Source organism: Pogona vitticeps, chromosome 2 (genome assembly GCF_051106095.1).
Source record: "Pogona vitticeps strain Pit_001003342236 chromosome 2, PviZW2.1, whole genome shotgun sequence".
Taxonomy (NCBI): Eukaryota; Metazoa; Chordata; class Lepidosauria; order Squamata; family Agamidae; genus Pogona; species Pogona vitticeps.
The window spans coordinates 31,895,253-31,916,795 of NC_135784.1; the positions used below are offsets into that span (position 1 = coordinate 31,895,253).

The 21,543-nt window shown below is 44.6% G+C and overlaps 1 protein-coding gene and 1 long non-coding RNA gene across 3 annotated transcripts; one reads left to right on the forward strand and one right to left on the reverse strand.

The window, feature by feature from the left end:
• The first annotated feature begins 134 nt into the window (after positions 1-134).
• LOC110069957 (uncharacterized) lies at positions 135-3,077 on the forward strand. Its single transcript, XR_002298978.3, has 2 exons — positions 135-728; positions 1,896-3,077. It is a non-coding gene; the product is annotated as an uncharacterized LOC110069957 (long non-coding RNA).
• A 2,741-nt stretch (positions 3,078-5,818) lies between these two features.
• Positions 5,819-18,631, reverse strand: LOC110069954 (E3 ubiquitin-protein ligase TRIM7). Of its 2 annotated transcripts, XM_020777528.3 has the most exons (8): positions 18,029-18,631; positions 16,774-16,869; positions 15,738-15,947; positions 14,652-14,674; positions 14,262-14,368; positions 13,894-14,055; positions 11,546-11,569; positions 5,819-6,978 (listed from the first exon to the last, which is right to left on the reverse strand). In XM_020777528.3, the coding sequence occupies exons 1-8, from the start codon at positions 18,473-18,475 to the stop codon at positions 6,461-6,463; spliced, it is 1,587 nt and encodes a 528-aa protein (XP_020633187.3). In that variant the 5' UTR covers positions 18,476-18,631; the 3' UTR covers positions 5,819-6,460. The 2 variants fall into 2 exon arrangements, with proteins under 2 accessions (XP_020633187.3, XP_020633188.3); XM_020777529.3 differs by lacking the exon at positions 15,738-15,947.
• Positions 18,632-21,543: the final 2,912 nt, after the last annotated feature.

Below are 21,543 nucleotides of genomic sequence, written 5' to 3' on the forward strand. Positions count from 1 at the left end.
CAAAAAATAGAACAGCTCTTCAGCAGCTCTAATACTTGCACAGGACTTTCATCTGTCGTAAATTGTTTGATAAGCCACACCTGCTGACACATTCATTCCCTTTTATACAGCTATTGTAGGTGTGACAGCTCCATTTTTATCCAGCTACCTCAGCTGCAGAATAAATAAGCGCTTGATTCTTTATTTTGTTTCACTTTAGTCTTAACGCCTATAATCACTTAACATTTCTAAAACTAGGCTTGAGTAATCTATAATACATATCTTATAATATATTACAAATATAAAAGTAAGCCTTTATTTTAAAAAAAGGTGACGTGGTGGGTTTTTTTGCGTACTGTATATGACTTTCTATTAAGCTTATTAGCATCGTCAAAAATAAATGATAAATTAAAGGCATATCACATAACTATGAAATAGGATCTGACCTGACTGAAAACTGAAACTTCTCAGAATTCGGATAGAACTACATACGGTTGGTGTGGTGCATCGCAGCCAATAGCCATCCACCTTAACGGGTAATATTTAAATTGAGATGACCTCATTGCTGATGCTCAAGTCAGCGTCTTTTCCTCACTCGCTCGAGGAGCTGCGTTTGCTCAGGTTCTAAATTCTGCATTTTCAAAGAAGACAAGCAGGAGACTGAGCTTTTTTCTCCTTTTTCTGTACTATTTAGGGGCTTCCTTGACTCTTACGTTCTGAAAACTTGGACGTGGATTTTGTTGGCTCAGGTACTGGCAATGTATGCTTTCTACAGATATGTGTCTGAAAGTTAATTCTGTTTGGGTATTACAGTATATGGAAACAAGGCATAGTAAACTCATTCAGATTTACTACTGCAGAGCATACCTATGCTCCTGAGAGGAGTGGTGATTAGAAGGAAGAATGAGAACAAAGAGAAAGCATAGACTGGAACTAGGGAGGGGAAGGAAAAGGATATGATGCTGAGATGCAAGATATTAATTAGGAAAAGAAGAGAGAGGTTAGAATCCTACTTATGCTTGTGTAAGTTTTGTGTGATTTATCTCAATTAATTTAAAAAGGGCCAGGATGCACCTGTCACATGCCTCATTCACAGCTTAGTGCGAGCAAGTTACAAAACCTGACATGAACACCAATATGATTTTGTCTAGATTCATTTATCAGACTAGTTTCTTCACTTCCACAATACTGAAGGTGGTGTGTATGGTTATCACTCTTATTTACGTACCTAATAGTCTCCTGAGGTAGTCCAGACTCTGACAGAATGGCCGTTCCAAGTCACGGTGCAAATTTCAAAGCCAGAGCTGATGCAAGATACTTTGCAGTGTAAGGCAAAGAACAAGGTTGCACCCTGTCCATGTACAAGAAGCCAACACTCTGCCAGGATGAATTTAAGTTCACCTACCCGTCAGAACACCCAGCCTCTGGCTCCACAGCCAGATATCTAAACCACTGAGCTTGATTTTCCACTATGTATCCTAGAAGAACCAGACTGTGTGACCTTGGGCAAGCTGCATAGTCCCAGGGCACTCCAGAAGAAAAGTAAGCCACTTCTGAATGCTCTTTAACTAGAAAACCTTGAAAAGCATCACCATAAGTCTGAATTGACTTGATGGCACTTAACAAAAAGCCCTGTATGAATTGTGTACTTTCTAGAAGACTCTCCTATTATTCCTGTGGTAGTCAAGTCACTGTGAAAAGCAAGAGCACGCAGCTGTGGACTCCAGGCTGTAGCTCCCATAATCCTTCAGCCTTAACTATAGTGGGTAAGATTGCTGGGAGTTCTGAGCCCAAAATATCTGGAAGGCTACAGTGGTCCATCCTTGGTATAAAGCCTTTAATACACCAGATGAGATTGTTTGCCTGACTCAGCTGTGTAAATCTTGCTGTAATACTTTCTTGTCTTGCTTACCCAGAAACCTAAAGCCCACCAGTGATGAGCCATGGTTAGAACTACGAAGGCACCCCGAAAACTGGTGAGGACAACCAAACCATGGAACAAGGCTGTCCCTCAAGGAATTTACAGACTAGCCACCGTCCGTGATCCAGGAAAGAAGTCCTTGTCCTATCATTGCTACCATCCCAAAGCATCAGTGTTGCAGCTAATCCGCCAGTATCAGAAGAAGGCACCCAAGTTATTGCTCAGCCAGCTCCCTTTTCTGCACTTCACCAAGAGGTTGGCACATGGCATTGAGAAGAACCTGCGGTTCCAAACTCCTGCTGTCTTGGCCCTCCAGGAGGCCTGCCAAACGTATCTCCTTGAGCTCGCTGAGGACTGGAACTTGTGTGCTATGCATGCAAAAAGAGTTACTGTTTTAAACAGTGACATTCACCTTGCCAGATGCCTTCGACGAGAGATGGGGATCTGAAGGTGAAAGCCTGTTCATTTCTAGTACCATCATGCTGTGGAAGAGCAAGATAATTAGGTAATAGAGGATGATGTGATCAAGATATTACCTACTGGTCCATTTCATATTAAAGCAAAGAGAGGCAAGCTTCTGAATTGGACACAGAAGTACAAAAATTCTCTATAACTTAAAAACACACCTTTTCCTGCTTTGGCCTGTCCACCAAAGGCAGTCCATCAGCTATGCCTCTTGGTCTACTAGGTGCTACCTGGTTTGACCAATTCCAGTTTTAGGAAAACCAGACGGGCAGCTAAAACAGCTTTACAAAGTACCTGGTGTGCTACAGCCCAATCTGGTGGCTAGCACTTTATACAGGGCTTTGCTCCTTCCATCCAGTCTTCATTGAGTGACCACAATGTAAAAACATAGCCTCAAGCATGGTTGAGCTTAAGATATTTTTCCTGTTTCTTTGTTGATGACAAAAAGTATTGTTGTTGCATAGATAAGCATGTGGTTTTCTTCGGTTATGAAATTTATTACATGGATTGTACACACAAATGCTTGGAAAAATTTTCAAGCCATGTGTTTAGCATGTTACTTTACTTTTGAAGGATTTGATTTTGCCAAAATTTGATTGACAATATAAGCCACTTCACTTGGACCTGGCTTTTACAAGAAGCTAACTGTTCCTACTGGCTTTCAATTATTATGGAAATTAGAACCCAGAGCTAATAAAAGGGATTTAAGCTACAGATGTTGGCCAAGCTGCTTTGTTACAAAACACAGTAGGTACAATACACTTTGTAGGTTCTGTGTTTCTACTCATTGTGATACACTGGTTACATGTGGGTGTCGTGACAAGCCAATGTTCTGTGGGAACCTTCAGACACTGAGGATAAGCAGGATGTATGCTGTCCAGGCACTCGTGATTTATGAAGAAGTGACTAAACAGATCATATGGCGAGTAAAACTCGTCACGTAAGTGAGAATTCTCAGTTGACATATTATACATAGAAAAACCAAACAATATACCAAGAGAACTTTTCAGTGATGTTACAATTTTTACTCACCGTCTCTGTACGGCTCTAAAAGCTGCATTATTTTCTGTGCTGTGAAGAGTATAGTACAGAATGATCGCTTTCAGTACAGCCAAGGTCTTTTTTCCAGATGTTGAAAAGCCATGGATCCAACTCTCAAAAGAGAGAAGCTAAAGTGGTGGGTTGTAGCTAAAGGCAAATTTGCATTTTTTTTCTTGTGAAGTTAATGCATTTGTATTAACCTAAATATGGGGTTTTAATGGGAAAAGTCTGCACTTACCAGTGCCCAGAAATATAGTATATTGGAGACTGGATGTTCACCTCGACTCCTTAACATCATCGGGTACTTTCATGAGGAAATCAAGGGCACTGTAGTTTTTGATGGCTCAACATCAGATCCCTTTGACATCTGAAGCGGAGTGAAACAGGGCTGTGTCCTTGCACTGACCCTGTTTGGGATCTTTTTTGCTGTCATGCTGAAGCATGCCTTTGGAACTGCAACAGAAGGTGTCTATCTCCGGACTAGATCAGACAGAAAGCTCTTTAATCTCTCTAGATTGACAGCAAAGACCAAAGTCCAGCTGAAATGCATGTAGGACTTCCTCTTCGCTGATGATGCAGCTGTTGTTGCCCATTCTGCTGAAGACCTCCAACTCATGAATCGTTTTAGCAAGACCTGCCAAGACTTTGGACTAACAATCAGCCTGAATAAAACACAAGTCATGGGCCAGGGCGTGGACTCACCTCCCTCTATTACTATGTCCACACAAGAATTGGAGATTGTTCATGACCTTGTGTACCTTGGCTCAACTATCTCTGACACTCTCTCTAGATGTTGAGCTGGATAAACACATTGGCAAAGCAGCTATCATGTTCTCTAGACTCACAAAGAGAGTATGGCTTAATAAGAAGCTGATGAGATATACCAAGATCCAGGTCTATAGAGCCTGTGTCCTGAGCACACTCCTGTACTGCACTGAGTCCTGGACCTTTTGTGCATGGCAGGAGAGGAAGCTGAACACCTTCCATATGCGTTGCCTCCGACGGATTTTTGGTATCACCTGGCAGGACAAAGTTCCAAACAGAGTAGTCCTAGATCGAGCTGGAATTTTTAGCATTTATACATTACTGAAACAGTGACGTCTACGTTGGCTTGGGCATTTTTGTGAGAATGGCTGTTGGTCGAATTCCAAAAGATCTCCTGTATGGAGAATTAGTGCAGGGAAATCGCCCCAGAGGAAGACCACAGCTGCGATACAAGGATATCTGCAAGCGGGATCTGAAGGCCTTAGGAATGGACCTCAACAGATGGGAAACCTTAACATCTGAGCCTTCAGCCTGGAGGCAGGCGGTGCATCATGGCCTCTCCCAATTTGAAGAGACCCTTGTCCAGCAGGCCAAGGCAAAAAGGCAGTCCCAAAACCAGCCAAATCAGCGAGCTGGACAGGGAACAGATTGTATTTGTCCAGCGTGGAAGGGGCTGCCACTCTCGACTTGGCCTCCTCAGCCACACTAGACACTGTTCCAAGTCCTCCATACAGGGCACATTACCATAGTCTCTTGAGGCTGAAGGATGCCTAATCCACCCATATTGGAGAATATGAGATACTAGGGAAGGTCTAGACCTGGCATAATTGCTGACCCCCACTTTCTAGAGGGCACCAAGGGATCTTCTGAGCAAAGAAAATTGATTTTTTAAAAGGGAATGTTTGGGTGCAGGGAGGTGCTTGGAGGCTTCATGTCATTCACCGTTCATGGCTGAATCACATTAACTGCCCTATTGCCGCCCCTCTCTTTGGTAGCCCATTTCTTATGCTAAGCAATTCCTGTTTTGATCATCATCAGGAGGAAAGGCAGTGTTGCTTGATGACACCAATTGCTGTAAGGATGGTGGCTGGAATTTGCAGATTCACCGCCTACAACAAAAGGAGCAAAAAAGAAAGCACCCACCACCGCCTGAGCTCAAGCGGAGGAAGATGTTTCTCCCTCCTGTAGTATCATGTACTGCCCAGGTCTCTGCTACTGCTCTTGCTTTCATTGCTACTTTCCAGGAGGACTGCAAAAAGAACAGTCTCTCCAGCTGCAAAAGTCTAAGCAGCATTGCCAGCACCACTTCTGGTGTGGGTGTCCCAATTCCTGCATCAAATTTTAGTAACTGTTGCATTTTGTCCTTTTGGGTGTCTCAGCATTAGAGATACAAGGCATTAACATGATTTAGACGTCTGTCCTGCTTCTTTTGTATTTGAGAAGCAACTCTTGCATTGAAAGGGCTTAAACCCCCTGCCTTATATTTTTGTTATACATCTCCTATATCCACCATACAGTGAATGACCAAAAAAACCAACATAAAGGTAATTTCCAAAAATGCTGAGCTATGTTGGTAGTTTTCATATATTCCTACATGAAGTCTCAATCTATCAACCTTCAACTTTGAGGGCTAGAAAATCCATCAGCAAGGAATCAATTATTTTTTATTTAATATGCATAATAAAAACAAAGGCATTGTGGCATCTTAAAAACTAACAAGATTTATCTCAGTTTGTGCTTTTTGTATATAGCAATCCACTTCCTCAGACACGCAGAATTCAGTATATAGTCAACGGTTTGTATAGGAAAAATGTAAATACATTGTAGTGTAAGTAGGTATCAAGTGAAGAGGGATACAGGCACAAGTGATGATCCTCCAAAGTGATTACTAACACCAGTAATCAACTTTCAAAGTACTGTCTAAACATCCTTGCAAAAGGTAACAGGACTAAACAATGTGTAATGTCTAAATAATCATATGACTGCCTTTGAGGTACAGGTAGTGTCTAATTATCCATCAATCAATGTCTGATTCTGGACATTTATCTGATTTATATCCCTTCTTTCCTTACAAAAGCCTTACTAGATGTTATGACCAAGGCATTCTTTTCAGTAAAATTACTCACTACCAACAAACTGTAGAAAACTATGATGCAACTCTGCTTTACTCCACTATGATGCTCAGTCCCGTGTTGAAAGTAGGCAGTCTGCAGATTTCAAAAGACAGATGTGCACAAAATAGATACCTGCTCCCTCTTAAAAACCAAGCAGAAGCCAAGGACAGATGTTTTAGGAAGTGATCGAGAGGGAAGTAGACGAATCAGAAATCCGAAAAAAAGGAAAAACCTTCTCTCCTTCAAAATCAACACACTCAAATTTATAGAGGCGGGTTAAGTCTTCAGCATCATAAAAAGTTACAGTGCCAGCGTCACAGTTCAGAGAAACCTGAATCTCTGTTGGCTCATCATCTAGTTCCAGAATGGTAGGAGGTGAAGTCATGGCTTTGTACTGATCACAATAACGTGCCATGGCCCAGATCCCTTCATCGGGTTCAAAAGAGAGCACCACATCCCTCTCCACAGACTCTCGTGCCACACCCACAGCCCAGTGGTGTCCATCCTGTACATCTATTGTCCAATAATGTTTTCCTGACTTGAATCCCCTTGTTCCAAGCACACAACGAGCATACTGAAACCTCTTTGGGTTGTAAAAGAAATCCTGACGGACATCTCCCCAATCTACTCTTTTGCAGTCATCAGATATGATGTATCGAGGGTGGGCTGTTTCAGGATCCAGCAGCACATTTTCTGAAACAGAGTAAACACAGTGGTGAAACTGCTGAGGCAACTGCAAGATTTTCAGTCAATCCCGAATGTTGGATAGATCCACCCAACATCTCAATCTGGCTGGTATTAATTCTGCCAGTAAGTGGTAATCTGCACTGCCTATGGTATGTGCCCAGTATGTGAGCAGAGTGTAAAAAACCGGAACGTTACGTTCATTTGTTCATCATTCCGCATGCACTTAAAGAGTTAATCCACATAACAATTTCAATTATTTTACTACCAGTGATGAAAGCATCTCTCAAGATAATTATCAAGAGGGAGAATTTGCAAACACAGCACTTCAAATTCTTTCCAGGCCATGACTGGTAGTTGTTAGGGTGTTATTAGTTTCTGAACACAAATATACACACCATCCATTTGTGTTACGTGTTGTCATGTCAGAACGGACCTATAATGACCTCAATAGAGTTTTCAAGGTAAGTGAGGTATTTAAAGGAATGTTTTTATCAGTACCATCAACCTGAGATTCCAAAGCCGAGCAGGGATTCAGAATCCTAATCCATCACTCTATCCACTACACTACGTTGGCTACCACCATATACTTACCTGTGTATGTTTCTTGTATGAATGTGCACAACTACCTAAAGACTTGACATCAAGTGTGTGGTAACATAGGAAGCATCCCTATAGCTGCATGAGATCTTTGATTCATCTAGCCCAATATTGTCAGCACAAACTGGAAGTGGGTCTCCAAAGTTTCAGGAAGATACATCCAATTGGTAGACAACTTTGAGTATCCTTCTTCTACAATGCAATTTCAAATAGCTGCATTAAGTTTTTCTTGAAATTGCATGCACCATTGCTTCCTATCAAACTACCATTGGAATTTAAAACAAATCATCATCATTTTGATTCCCCACTGTGCCTCCTTGGCGGGGACTGGACCTGACAATCCATATGGTCCTGTCCAGCTCTGCAGTTCAAGGATGATGACTGAGGCAGTTTACAAGCATGATTTTAAAAGAGTGTTGAAAATGCAGTATTGTAATACTAAACGTCAATTAAACTTACTGGCAAATTAAAAGAACCACTGAATGGTTTCAGGCCAGGCTTTGGTACGGAGACCGCCTTGGTCACTCTGTACGATGACCTTTGCCCTGAGAGAGACGGGGGGGAGTGTGACCCTGTTGATACTCCTGGACCTCTCAGTGGCTTTCGACACTATCGACCATGGGAGTTGGGGGTACTGCTTTACGGTGGTTCGGCTCCTTCCTGCCTGACCATGTCCAGAGGGTGGTGCTGGGGGACAGTTGCTCTGCCCCATGGCGGTTATGTCATGGGGTTCCTCAGGGCTCAATACTGTCCCCCATGCTCTTTAACATCTACATGGAACCACTGGGAGATATCAGGTTTGGACTGAGTCAGCAATATGCTGACGATACTCAGGTCTACCTCTCGTTTTCAACCAACCCAGGTGAGGCGGTTTCTGTGCTGAACTCTTGACTGGACCCAATAATGGACTGGATGAGGATTAATAAATTGAAACTCAATCCAGACGTTAGTGTTGTTAGTGGGTGCTTCGCCGGACAGACTGGAGGACCATTCCACTGCCCTGAATGGGGTTGCACTCCCCCTAAGGGACAGGGTCCGCAGCTTGGGGGTGCTCCTGGACCCCAGTCTAAAACTGGAAGCCCAGGTGGACTCGGTGGCCAGAAGCACCTTCCTTCAGTTGCAGAAATTATACCAGATACAGCCCTACCTGGACGAGCAGAGTCTCATCATGACAGTTACACATACACTGGTAACTTCTCGCATAGATTACTGCAATGCGCTCTACGTGGGGCTGCCTTTGAAGACGGTCCGGCGACTGCAACTGGTCCAGAATCGAGCTGCGCAGCTGGTGAGTGGTGGGGCCACTAGGGAATGTATCAGGCCAATTCTGTTCAAATTACATTGACTACCAGTCGCTGCCCAGGCCCAATTCAAAGTGCTTGTCTTGACGTATAACTCAAATTGCTCCCTCCGTGAGTGACAACTTTTAACTGACAAGAGCTTGGCATGAAGGCTTTCCCCCTCTTCATATTGTTGTACTTTGGCCCTCAGTTTCATTTGACTGTACTTTGGCCCTTAGTGAAACATTACCTTGTGTTGTTGCTGTTTTATGCCTGTTTTGTTCTTATATACACAGTTTCAATGCTGCTTTCCAGCATATAAATCCACATATTCTCAAAGCCACAAACTAACTTCCTGCTTTGTCAATTTGCAGTAACAACCAGGTTGATTAAAACCAATTTACATTACAACAAGTAATACAGAACACCTGTGAAAGGGATCCTCATAACCTGAATATTTATGCCAGCAGAGATTTCCCAGCACGAATTATACAAAAAAACCCTAACCAATGCTGTAAAAATGGCTCCTAATTATAAGTGTTGCATGGAAGGGCCAAAACAGGCAATATGCAAGAGATCCATTATTACCATACGTTGCAACATTTCTATTTTTACTGAAAAGCTGCCAGAAACCTTTGCATGGAGTTGAGACAAGGAAAGATGGAAAGGAAGTTGCTCAAACCTATTTGCTGAGACTTGTAGGTGAGATTTTGATTAGGAAATGATGGAAGGGCGGCCATCCCACCCCTATTGTTGCAAAAATGCTTAACTCTGACAGGTCTGGTCTGATCTGTACCTGGGAGAGGGAGAGAAAGATACCCTCTACCCCACAAAGAACAGCAAAGCTAAGAACCCAGTTTATTAATATTGTTCTGCAGAACAGAAGGACATAGGGACTGATATGGAAATCATATGCCTCTCCGATTGTCATTTTTAGGGGGCATTCATATAGTAACTCAGTCACGTCAACTTAATTAATCACTGTCATATATGTGAGTACAAACTATTTGTTCATCTGTATTCATTACCTGAAATACAATAAGATCACTGACTATAGCAGACAACATGTATCATTTGTTGATCAAAGAAAAGCACAAATACATGAAAACAAAGCCTGAATAGGTAGATTCCGGTGCCCCTTGTATCTGAACATAATTCTCCCTTCAAGGCTGGATAAAGACTAGAGATGGGCAGGTGGACATAACGAGGGTCCAGCCCCCTGGGGCCGGACTGTCCACTCACCTTTCGCTCTTGCTGCGGGCTCTGCGTTCCCTTCCTGTCGCTCCGGAGCTCGTGGTCTGCGAGCCACTCTTCAACCTGGCAAAGAGACTCATCCTCTTGTCTCCTGCCAGGAGTGGCTCGCAGACCATGAGCTCCACAGCGATACGAAGGGAGCCCAGAGCCCGCAACAACAGCGGAAGGTGAGTGGACAGTCCGGCTCTGGGGGGCTGGACCCCCGTTATGTCCACCTATGCGGGGGTATTCATATTCATATACGAATGCCACCATCTCTAATTAAGACCTTTAGAGGCCCTAAGCACTGAAAAGATTATGGTGCCTCCCACAAATATAATGTGCAGCTGGTCCCACAGCTCGGAAAAAAAGTAGAACGCACACATTATATGCATGATAATACACTTGTGCACACATGTGTGGGTGGGCGGGGCACCTGTGCGTGCATGGGGGGGCATGGGTGTGTCTGTGAGGGGGCGTGCGTGCAGGGTGAGTGGGAGATCTGTCTTCACAGACCCGTCCTGTGAAGCCCACGGCCTGGTATCGGGCTGTGGACCGGGGGTTGGAGACCCCGGATCTAAAAGACCAGCAGCTATTCCCACCTAACCTCCCAAAATGCAGATGCAAAAAACAAAACACACAAAAAAAGACCCACCAACGATCAATCATTTCACTCAAAACATAAGTTTTCTCTCTAGGCAAGTCTTTATATTTTTTTAGTTTTTTGGCTCATACTAAATTACTTTTACCTAGGGAGGGGAGGGATGCTGCCATTTGTTAAGGAGGGTGTACCATTTGCTAAATCTGTCACTGTGAAGAACTCTTATGGTGCCCTCTTCCCTTGTTGTTGCTCTAAACACCTGCTTATTTTGTTTAATGGTTCATCCAGCTCTGCCTCCCTTCTTATCCCAGCTACCTTGCAGATGTCTTTTTCATCCTTGGCATCATTTGTCTATGGCTCATCTCTAATGTCATACTTTTCCTGCTCTTTACTCTTTGGCTTCAGTTCAGGAACACCTACTCATTTATTAAGCAGGGCCCAGAGGTACATTTCCTTTCCCAAGCATCATTGAGTTCGACACTGATCAAATATGTATGCATTTAATACATGTGTGCATAAGACCGCTATTAGAATGTGTAGGTTTTCCTGGCTTTTTCTACACCAGTGTTTGTACTTGCTGCTGCTGTATTTCTGTCCGACCATGTTCTCTCTCTAATACACACATACACACACAGTGTGTGGAGAAGCTGGGAGTTCAAGAGGAGGGGAACACAAATAGGGCCCCAATCCTGCACCTACGGCTGGTTGGAGGGATCCTGCACTGGGACAACATCCCATTTGCTCTAGTAAGCCAGCTTCTACCCAACCTCCAGCTTTTAATTAAAAACCAGAAACATTAAGAGATCACTTTTCCCATCTTATCTCTTCTGGCTCTCTGTATGGCTGAGGAATGGATCCTTACCTTTTTTCCATTTTTTCCTGTTCCCTAGGAAAAGAGGAAAAAAAACAAGTAAAATTGCTAGCATCAGCTTTAAGACAAACCTGTATGGCTCACACAAAATAGTAGCCCATGTTCTCTTTTTCACTGAATTTTTTTTTCCTCCAAAGTTACTAGGAATCCAGAACTACCCAGATTGTTCTCAGCCCTTGCTCATTAAGGTGAAACAAACTATCCTCCCAATATTTGTATTTCAGATATTGTGCTGAGGCTGTGAAGGCTAGGAAAGGGAGGAGGGGCAGAGCACAACATGGGCATCAATTTCCTGATTAGCAAGCTCGCTAGGTGTGGGCCGGACAGAGCAACTGTCCAGTAGAGGCACAGTTGGCAACAGAATCGTACTCCTTCTTAGACCGGAAGGAGATAGCAAGTAGTGTGCCACAAGGCCCAGGGCTTTTCAATAGTTTTATGAATGACTTGGATGAGGGAATGAAAATACTTAACAAATTTGCAGATGACACAAAATTGGGCAGAATGGCCAATACTTTGGAAGACAGGAACAAAATTCAAAAAGAGATTGATAGGTCTGAGCACTGGGCTGAAAACAACAGAATAAAATTTGACAGGGAGAAGTGCAAAGTTATACACCTGGGGGGGACACAAATACACAGTTACACAATAGGGGATCCTTGGGTCAGTAATGCGATGAGTGAAAAGGATCTTGTAATTGTTGCAGATCAAAAGCTGAAGCGTGGAGTCTAACCCTAGCCCACAAAATAAAGCTCTAACATTAAACTCTTCAGCCTCGTTATCAAGGCTGTTCCCCTTACCCCTGGATTAATTAAATCAGGGGTAACTTTTGAGTGAGAATCTTTGTGGGGATGGGTTTCTTCCAAATTAGGCTTTCACTGTTTACTCACCTTATGCACTGAATTTTTCAGATGACTCTATCCTTAGGTCGCTCCTGTTCTTCTTCAAAGGAATCTGTCATTGGCTGTGACTAGATGGTCCAATTATCCCAGCCTGGATCAATCTAGATTATGCTAAACAGGGTCGCTTTGAGGTTTGATATTTCAATTAGGGTGATCCTTGCATCCACATGCAAGGATTGACTACACTGCACCTCTAGCAACCCTGTTCAACACGATACAGACTGATCTTCTTTGTTTTTAAAGGAAAACAAACATACATTCCCCCTCCTGTCCCCTCCTCTACGCTTTGCCTAAGCAACTTAACAGTCTTGAGAAATGGGAAGCTTCCTTGCCACTCGGCTTGAGAGGGGAAGGGAGAGGAAGTATTCCATTTTTTAAAAATTGTTGCTAACCAATACAGCCCTTTCAAAGCATCACAAATGCATTAACAACAATTAAAAAGAAGTGGGACACTTCATCTCTCCTCCTCCTCTACAAGCCAGTGACCAGGAGGCTTCCCATTTCTCAAGACTGCTAAGCGGCTTCAAGCAAAGGGACAGACAACCAGCCACTTTGGTTCAATCCCAGCGATCACACGTGCCGGAACTGTACCAAAAAACCCCAAACCAAACCACACTAGTCCCTGACCAGAGGCACAAAAGGTGCAAGCAGGCAAAAATCAGAGACAGGCTGGTTCATGATGGTTCTGGTTGCCAGAAAAAGAAGCGAGCCCACCCGTCCCCCACCAGGACCCAAGTGCAGGATAAAAGCCATTGTACCCATTGTCTGTCATGAGACAAATTAAACTGACACACATCTATACACACAATGAAAAAATCCAGGGAGGAAGTGAAGCAAAGCTTTTCAGGAACTCTGTCTCCATCTGCACTACACCCAGGCTACAGGCTTCACCTAGAACTCCCAGAATCGCTCAGCCACCAGAGTTGTATCCTGTGTATTTGACTGGGCAAGGGGAACGTTAAGTTTCTGCTTTAAGAAGGGCTTCCATATTTGCCTCTGTTTTGTTGTACACAGACAAGTATGGGTGGGACCCTTGTCAGATAACTGTCCCTTCTCGTTGTTCTGTGCTGTCAAGTTAGCCCCCAATTTATGGTGATCCTACTAGGATTTTTAAGGTACATGAGATATTTAAGGAGTGGTTTTGGCCAGTGCCGCCCTCTCAGCAAGTTAACATAGCTGAGCAAGTATTTGAACCCAAGTCTCAGGAGTCTTAGTCTGAAATTCTGTCCACTATTCCACACTGGCTCTCAATGGAAAACGGCCCAGGATATTCCTGGCCCATACCTCACCAAAACTTCATCTCTAACTTCCAGGTTTGGGAGCTTTAGGTTATTGTTTTTGCATTCTGAGAAACTGTTCCACGAGAGACTCCAGTTTTGTGTAGGGCCCTCGGGTGTCAACACATCCGTCTCCTCCTTTTGCCCCCATTTCATTTCTTACCTCTTTGCTGTTGCTGAGGATGAGCAACGATGACTGAATAAGGACAGAACACACTGGGGACTGTTGCAAAAGCCTGGCCATGCTGGCTGGTGTTGACAGAGGGACTGGCAGCTGTCTCCCTGGACCGGCCATGGGGATGCGGTGATTGGCCACGGCTGCTTCCTGCATTCAAATATATACCAGCATCATACCACTCCACTTTGCTCTAACTGTTTCATTCTGTTCTTGAGCAAACATGACAGCCTCCAATTCACATCTCCTTAGGAGGGAATCAGACAACGGCTGGCTGGCTATGTATGACATTCAGTAGCAGAGGCTTCTGAATTTGAGATGCAGTAATCATCCTTATTACTTGAAAATCATGTTACCTGCCAATTCATTCAATTTGGTCGAAACATGTGCCATTTTTTCAATGACCGATTCAGCTCTCCTTTTCAGATCAGCTTTGGCTGTTTCAGATACCTCTCTCTTACACCTGGAAAAAGTTTAGAAGTGACTTAAAACAAACTGTTGCTCTTCACGATGGCCAAGATAAAAGGCCCAGGTCATTTTTTGTTAATTCTTCTAGGACATGATCATTCCATTCTACATCCAAGGGAGTCAGGAAAGTATACTGTATATGGTTCCTATACTCTGATTTGATTCACCCAACAACCCAGTGAGGTCAAAGATCACTCGGTCAAAGATCACTCAGTGAATCTGATAGTGACACGTTAGCATAGACATCTTGAACCCCCTCTGGAGAAGTGAGAGCTTACCTGCTCAGTAAGTCCCCAATGTTCTGGAAGGAAAAGAGAGAGATAGGTGAGCTCCAGATCTACATGCATCGTAGTGGTGTGGTTGGCCAACTGAGATTCTGGAGTTAGCCTGCAGTGTAACTTTCCTGTGAGTAAGCCACACTGAATTTAGGAGCTCTTACTTTTGAGTATATGCACAAAGGGTTGCGCCATTCCTGATGTTAGAGGGGAGTCCTCTTCAAATGATAATACACACTACTTTATATAACTAAGTAGGCCTACAAACTGTTAAACAAACACTCAAATTATCCCTCCTCCCAGCCCAGTGCTTGCAACTGCTATATTCCTAAATACAAATACTGTAGCTACAAATATGCAACAACCCCACACACAAGACCAGAACACAGATAGAATTCTAACTCCTGTCCTCTGAAGATGCCAGCCACAGAGACCGGTGAAATGTTAGGAAGAAAAACCTCCAGAACACAGCCAAACAGCCCAAAAAAACCCACAAACAACTAAATAAATAAGAATACAGGGAACCCTGATAAATAAAGAAGATGAAGGACTTTGAGCATGTCTGCGTATTCTCACAACTCAAACTCATTTAACTATGGGACCACCCAAGATTCTCTTTAAGGTGAGTGCCTGTGCACGCATGCACAACTCTACCCCCTTCCACACAGCCTTCCTTCTCCTCCACACACTAACAGCAATTGTTTTTAGCCCCTTTTGGCTCTGGGTGCAACTGTGTGTGGGGGGGTTGCGCATGTGGGCGAAGTCGCACACACAAGGGTTAGAGAGCAAGCCAGCGGGGCTGAAAATTAGGGGGAACTTTGGGACTTCCTTTGAGCTTTTTGGTATGCACTGCAATGGCACCATGAGGACTAGAAGCTTGCATAAGTAAACAGAAAACTGAAAACCAGGACCCAAACACAAAGCCAAAATGATGTTATTTCTGTGTGAATTAACTGATACATACAAACATACAAGCACACGTATCACACAGCAAAGACACTAGGAAATTTAGTTAGCATTAGGCTGTAGGCAGGACCTATAACTTGATGTGTTGAGTTAGGACTTGGGGAACTCCTAGCGAAGCCTCACTTGTAAGCATTTAAAGGTGGACTGCTGGAGCCTGTCCTCAATCTCGCTGATCAGCTTGGTGAGAAGGAAACAGCGCTCTGAGAAGTCATGTGCAATGCTGTCTATCGCTTTCATATTTTCAACACACACATCAAGCAGGGCCAGCTGGGTCTGGTCTTTCGCCTCCGGAAATAGGGTTAGAATGCCATTCTGGATGATTTGAATATCTTTCTGCAAAACAACAACAAAATGGGCACTGTGGCAGAAACGTCAAGCCCAGACTCAAAGCTTTCCTGTCCTTTCAGAGAAGGTGGTACAATGAGACAAGTAATATATGACAGTTCCCCTTGGCCTTCAGTCTCCGGCGTTCCTCCCCATTTCTCCATCGTCACTCCTCCATCTACCAATCTCACACGACCCCATCTGAAACATGGCAGCACATCATTAAAAAAAATTAAATATCTAGTGGAAGGGGCAAGACTGTAAAAACAGCATGTGATGCTGCCCACTTGTGCTGTAAGGACACATAAAGGTAAAGGTTCCCCTTGGCAATTTCTGTCCAGTGGTGTTCGACTCTAGGAGGTGGTGCTCATCCCCGTTTCCAAGCCATAGAGCCAGCGTTTTGTCCAAAGACAATCTTCCGTGGTCACATGGCCAGTGCGACTTAGACACGGAACGCTGTTACCTTCTCACTGAGGTTGTACCTATTTAGCTACTTGCATTTGCATGCTTTCGAACCGCTAGGTTGGCAGGAGCTGGGACAAGCGATGGGAGCTCCTTCCGTCGCATGGATTCGATCTCACAGCTGCAGATCTATAGACCTTACAGCACAGAGGCTTCTGTGGTTTAACCCACGTCCCTTGTAAAGACACATACACACACACAAATAGTTGCTGTTCCATTACATGTTGGGGGCCATTTTAATTCTATATTCCAAAGACACGGGCAGAATCTCTGAAGATATGTCATGGGTTCTTGCCTGTCCTGGCTTGTCATGCTCCCATCCCTACTAAGCAGTTCAGATGAGGACAATATGGGATATTTCCTTCACCCATACCTTCATTTGTTGAACTTCATCCTGATTGCACCATTCTTCCTTCAGAATTTCCCCTCTCTCTGTTGTCAATGTTGTCAAGAAGCCCTGGAGCTGGTCCTAACAGAAAAATGAAACTGGCCATTTGCAAATGAAATTCTAAAAACATTGGTAGAATTTAATGGGAATATTTGAGAATAAAGTACATTTAAAGGTCAAAACAAACAGCCTCACAGTAGCTGAACAGGCATGGTGCAAATTAGTTAGGTGCATTTTAAATTTTCTTTAGAGAAATTTTTTTTCTTTAGTTTCGATTTCTGTGGAAGCAAAAACAGAAGAAGCTTGCAGCTGCTTATGCAGAGATGGAGAATTGTAGGCCCCACAAATGGTCTCAACTACAAAATCCCACAGTCCCTTACTTAGGCCGGATGAGACCTTTGAGAGACGCAGGCCCCAAGCATCCTGAGGGTTCACCACTCAAGGCTTATGTCATAAATATGTTAGAGCATGACTATAAGGGGAAAAACATGCCACAATTACTGCTGGCTTGGGACGAGCTGACTGGCATTTCCTCCATTGATCGCATAATGCTGTAGGAAGTGTGAATCAACCCGGCATTCCACGGCCCCAATCCGCAGTTTTAACTCTCCATTAGAACCCCTTGTCCTTTGAGAAAATCCAGATCCTCTCACTTCAGTTCCTGTCATGTGACTGCTTGAACCAAAGCAGAAAAGAAGGATCAACTCAAGCACACACTCTCACACACACACAAAGTGGTGCTCACCTTAGGAGGAGAATGGAAAGCATGCACCCATAAACACACAGCACCAGTGTCCACCTCTCTCAGCAAAACCTCTCTCCCAAGACATTTTTTAAAGTTTCTTCTGGGTGAGCAGAGCTCCTGCGTATTGATTTATTTTACAATTTAATGAGTGCTCCCCCCCCCAGGCAAAATAAAAACGAGGAAATGGTAATACAGCAAGCCAAAGCTTTTTAAAGGCAGTTCCTTTGAACCACGCCACCTGCAGGCTCCTCCGCAGAACTGCAATAGAACTGAAATTTATTTACTGTATTTATTTTATGCCAGCCTTCCTTTCCTCTGCCTATGTGGCCACTTAAATCGAAGGAAACCGAATTCCCCCCTCCCCACAGTGAGGCTTCACAACGCGTTGTCTGCTCCCGTTCTTAAGAGATTTTAAGATCTGCCATCCCTTTCCTTGTTCAGTCTCGGATGCAAGGATTTTAAGCATCTCAGAACACTCTCTCTCTCTCTCTTCACCTTGTACTCCTGGGCAGCCTCGTCTACGGGGAGGACCGCGTGGGCTTTGTGCGCCCGGGATTCCCTGCAGACGAGGCAGAGGAAGGCTCGGTCCTCTTGGCAAAAGAGCTGGACGGCCTCCTGGTGCTTCTCGCACACCTGCGAGGCCGCCCGGCTTGCCTCCTCTCCGGCCTTGCCCAGCCGCTGCCGGTTCAGCCGGCGGATCACGTCGACCATATTCCCCAGGTGCCGGTTGGGCCGGAGGTGGTGGTGAGCAAACGCTCCCCGGCACTGGGGACACTGGAGGCCGTCGCGACCCGCTTCGTTCGCCTCGTAGTCGGCCAGGCAGGCTCGGCAGAAGTTGTGCCCGCACTCGACGATCATCATCGGCTCCTGGAAGTAATCCAAGCAGATGGAGCAGGTCGCCTCATCGTGGAGAGTCAGCGAGGGGTCCCCGCCGACAGCCATGGGGGGGGGAACAGCCCTCCTCGCGAGTAAAGCGCCTCCTTTGGGGGGGCTTAGAAAAGGCAGGGGGGGCAGGCAGAGAGATCCGGCGGGAGCGAGCGGGGCGCCTTTCCCAGCAGAGATCGTGGCGGTCCTTCTCTCTCCGCCTCCCCTTTTCCGGGGCAAAGAGGAGGAGGAGGAGGAGGAGGAGGAGGAGGATCTTGAGAAACGAAACCGAAATCAGAGATGAATCAGTGAGAAAAGGATGGCTGAGGGAAGCAGCAGCTCGGAGAAAGGAAGGGGCCGGGCGGGAGGACCATTAACAATGGCGGGGGAGATCTTGTCAGGATTTGGGGTGTGGAGGTGGCTCCGAGACAAGTGAGTCTTCCAGGTGGGCAGCGAAGAGACTCACAGAGACAGTAGGTTCCGTCACCAGCGGTGTCATTTACAAACTGTGTATAACAGAACTACAGTATGTACAACGGAACTATGTCAACAGACGCAATAATACACTCTCAGCAAATAAACGGACAGCGCTTCCTGCAGCAAGTCTCTCCAACACAACACTCCACACATTTATTTTATTTTTTATTGTATATATTATTTGATTTCTACCCCGCCCCCCCCAGACAGCGTCTACTCACCGCGGCTTACAAACAAGTATAAAACAGTATAAAAGACAATCAAATAAAGTCCTCAAAATATATACATAAAACAATTGCATAATTAATTCAGCAAACTAGAAGATCAAGATGGAAGGGGAAAAATACTAAAGAGAAAAGAAAATCAGGTGTTGACTGGAGGGAAGGCCTGCCTGAAGAGCCAGATCTTTAAATGGCTCTTAAAAACATCACCATAGTGTGCAGCACCTTTATAGTTTGGAACAACCAATCACTGGGCACATCACCTGATGTCTTCTCCCAGACTTTACCTGATGTTCAATACACATTTCATGGATCGCCTCAGCTCCATGTGCTGACTCTGTGGCGCACACCTGTTTTGAGATGGATGTCTGTTAACAAACTTTGGTTCATGTACTACGGAGTAAATTCCATTATCTTGTGGGTCATAAATATTCTGACAGATCTGCTATTTGCTGACACACCCAATGCACTTATTTATCCATTTTAAATGAACAGATGATCCTGGTGGTACACTCGGACCTGACGAACTGGAACAAGTTCAGAGGAGGGCAGCAAGGACAATGGGGGGGGGCTGGAAACCAAGCCCTCTGAGGAAAGACTGAAAGAATTGGGCATGTTTAGCCTTGAGAAATGAAGACAGAGGGATGATATGATTTAAATATACTTGAAAGGAACAGAAGGAGCTGCCGCCACGGTGACCCATGAGGGGGAAAATGGAGGAAGAGGCGGCTGAGAGGGGAAAAGCCAGGCCGCCTCTACCACCATTGCCTGGGGGGAACAACAAGCAGGAGGAGGAGGCGCCACCGCCATCATCCATGCCGTGAGGGAGCAGTAGGTGGGGCTCATCAGCCTTGGAAGGCAGCCCATCTAGGAAAACTCAGATTTCAAACCTCCACTGCCTTGTGGCTATATCCACTCATGGAAAAGGCTTCAGGAGTCAACCTCGAAGCAAAATCCGGAGCTGGAGTCCCGGAGGCAGTTCATGTCGTTCTGTCAACTCCTGCGATGTCGCTGGAACCAGTTGTATTGGCCCTTTCCATTGGACTATTTCAGCTTCGTGGAGAGGGGGGATTTGCTGCTTGGGTAACAGCCTATCCTCCATATTATTTTACCCAGGCTTTGTGCTCTGGAGGGGACACTCCAGCTTTGCATATGGGAAAATTGGTTGGTCATTTATTTGTGTCAATGTTTAAAAACTAATGGTGTCAGGATGCTACCCTGTGGGAGACCATTCCTTTGATTCCCCTAGCAACCGTGTTTCCCTTGAAATTCAACAACAACAAAAATCAAATCTTTGGTTTTGTAGTAGAATGCAACCATTTCTGTTAGTCCAAGATCTTTAGCAAGGAGGTAGAGCTTTTGAGCAGCAATTGATGGTGGATAGTATCATGTGCTGCTGTAAGATCGAGAAATGCTGCTTCAATTATTTCATGTGTTTCAAATCCATCTTCTAGATGCTGGGTTAGATTTAGGATTTGAGCCATATAGCTCTTGCTAGGTCTAAAGCTTGCTTGTTCTAGAATTAGAAGAGGTCCAGTTTTAGGGGGCTAGACAGTACAATAGCATTCATTCAAACCAGGCCTCAATGAAGTAGCATGTAATCCATAGAAACATGTGCCATAAATATTTAATTTTTTAAAAGTGCTACAACACTCTTGGTTGGTTTTGCTCAAAAACCAACAGCCATGCCTCCAAAACGCATTTCGCTGTGACAGTAAGTGGGACAATATATACCACCCCATCATCATCATGGTCTGCCATCAAGTCCATTCTGACTTAATGGTGACCCCTTTCACAGTTTTCCATGCAGAGAACACACAGAAGTGGTTTTCCAGGTAGAGAATACTCAGAAGTGGTTTAGCATTCTCTTCTTCTAGGGGAGCCCTGGGACCGTGCAGTTTGCCCAAGGCCACACAAAGGCTGGCTCTACTCACAGATGGCACACTGGGGAATCGAACTCCAAACCTTTGGCTCCAGAGCCATATACCTAAACCACTGAGCTATCCTGCTAGCTATGTCAACACACAGGTCACTGCTATTTTCTATCAGATATACTGGATGTTGTATCAACTACACTGGATAGGCTGCACGTTGAAGTGTAATCAAATATCTAGCCAACAAATGGGACCCATAGGGCCTTCTAGCGGCTGCTGGACTGCAACTCCCATCAACCCTTCCCAGCACAGCCAACAGTGAGGAATTATGGGAGTTGCAGTCCATATCTAGAGGGGACATATCCCCCCCATCCTTGACTAGGCCCATAGTTTGGCTAATTATTTCCACTATTATCAAAAGAAAACAAAAGCAGGCAGTTAAACATGAATATAAGTACCTCGAAATGTCAGCATAAAAGGCAAGAAAACGCTGAGAACACAAAGCTATGTTAGAACACCCCATATATAAAAGAAAGCCATTGCAAGTCCCCTGTCAAGCAAAAGAAAAAAAGAG

What these genes read in the sequence shown, in the direction of transcription:
- LOC110069954 (XM_020777528.3), bottom strand. Translation starts at nt 18,475, where the DNA reads ATGGCTGTCGGCGGGGACCCCTCGCTGACTCTCCACGATGAGGCGACC. An exon ending in ATGAAGTTCAACAAATGAAG is followed by an intron (nt 15,948 to 16,773) that starts GTATGGGTGAAG and finishes GTTGTTTTGCAG; the next exon opens with AAAGATATTCAAATCATCCA. An exon ending in CAAATTGAATGAATTGGCAG is followed by an intron (nt 14,056 to 14,261) that starts GTAACATGATTT and finishes ATTTGAATGCAG; the next exon opens with GAAGCAGCCGTGGCCAATCA.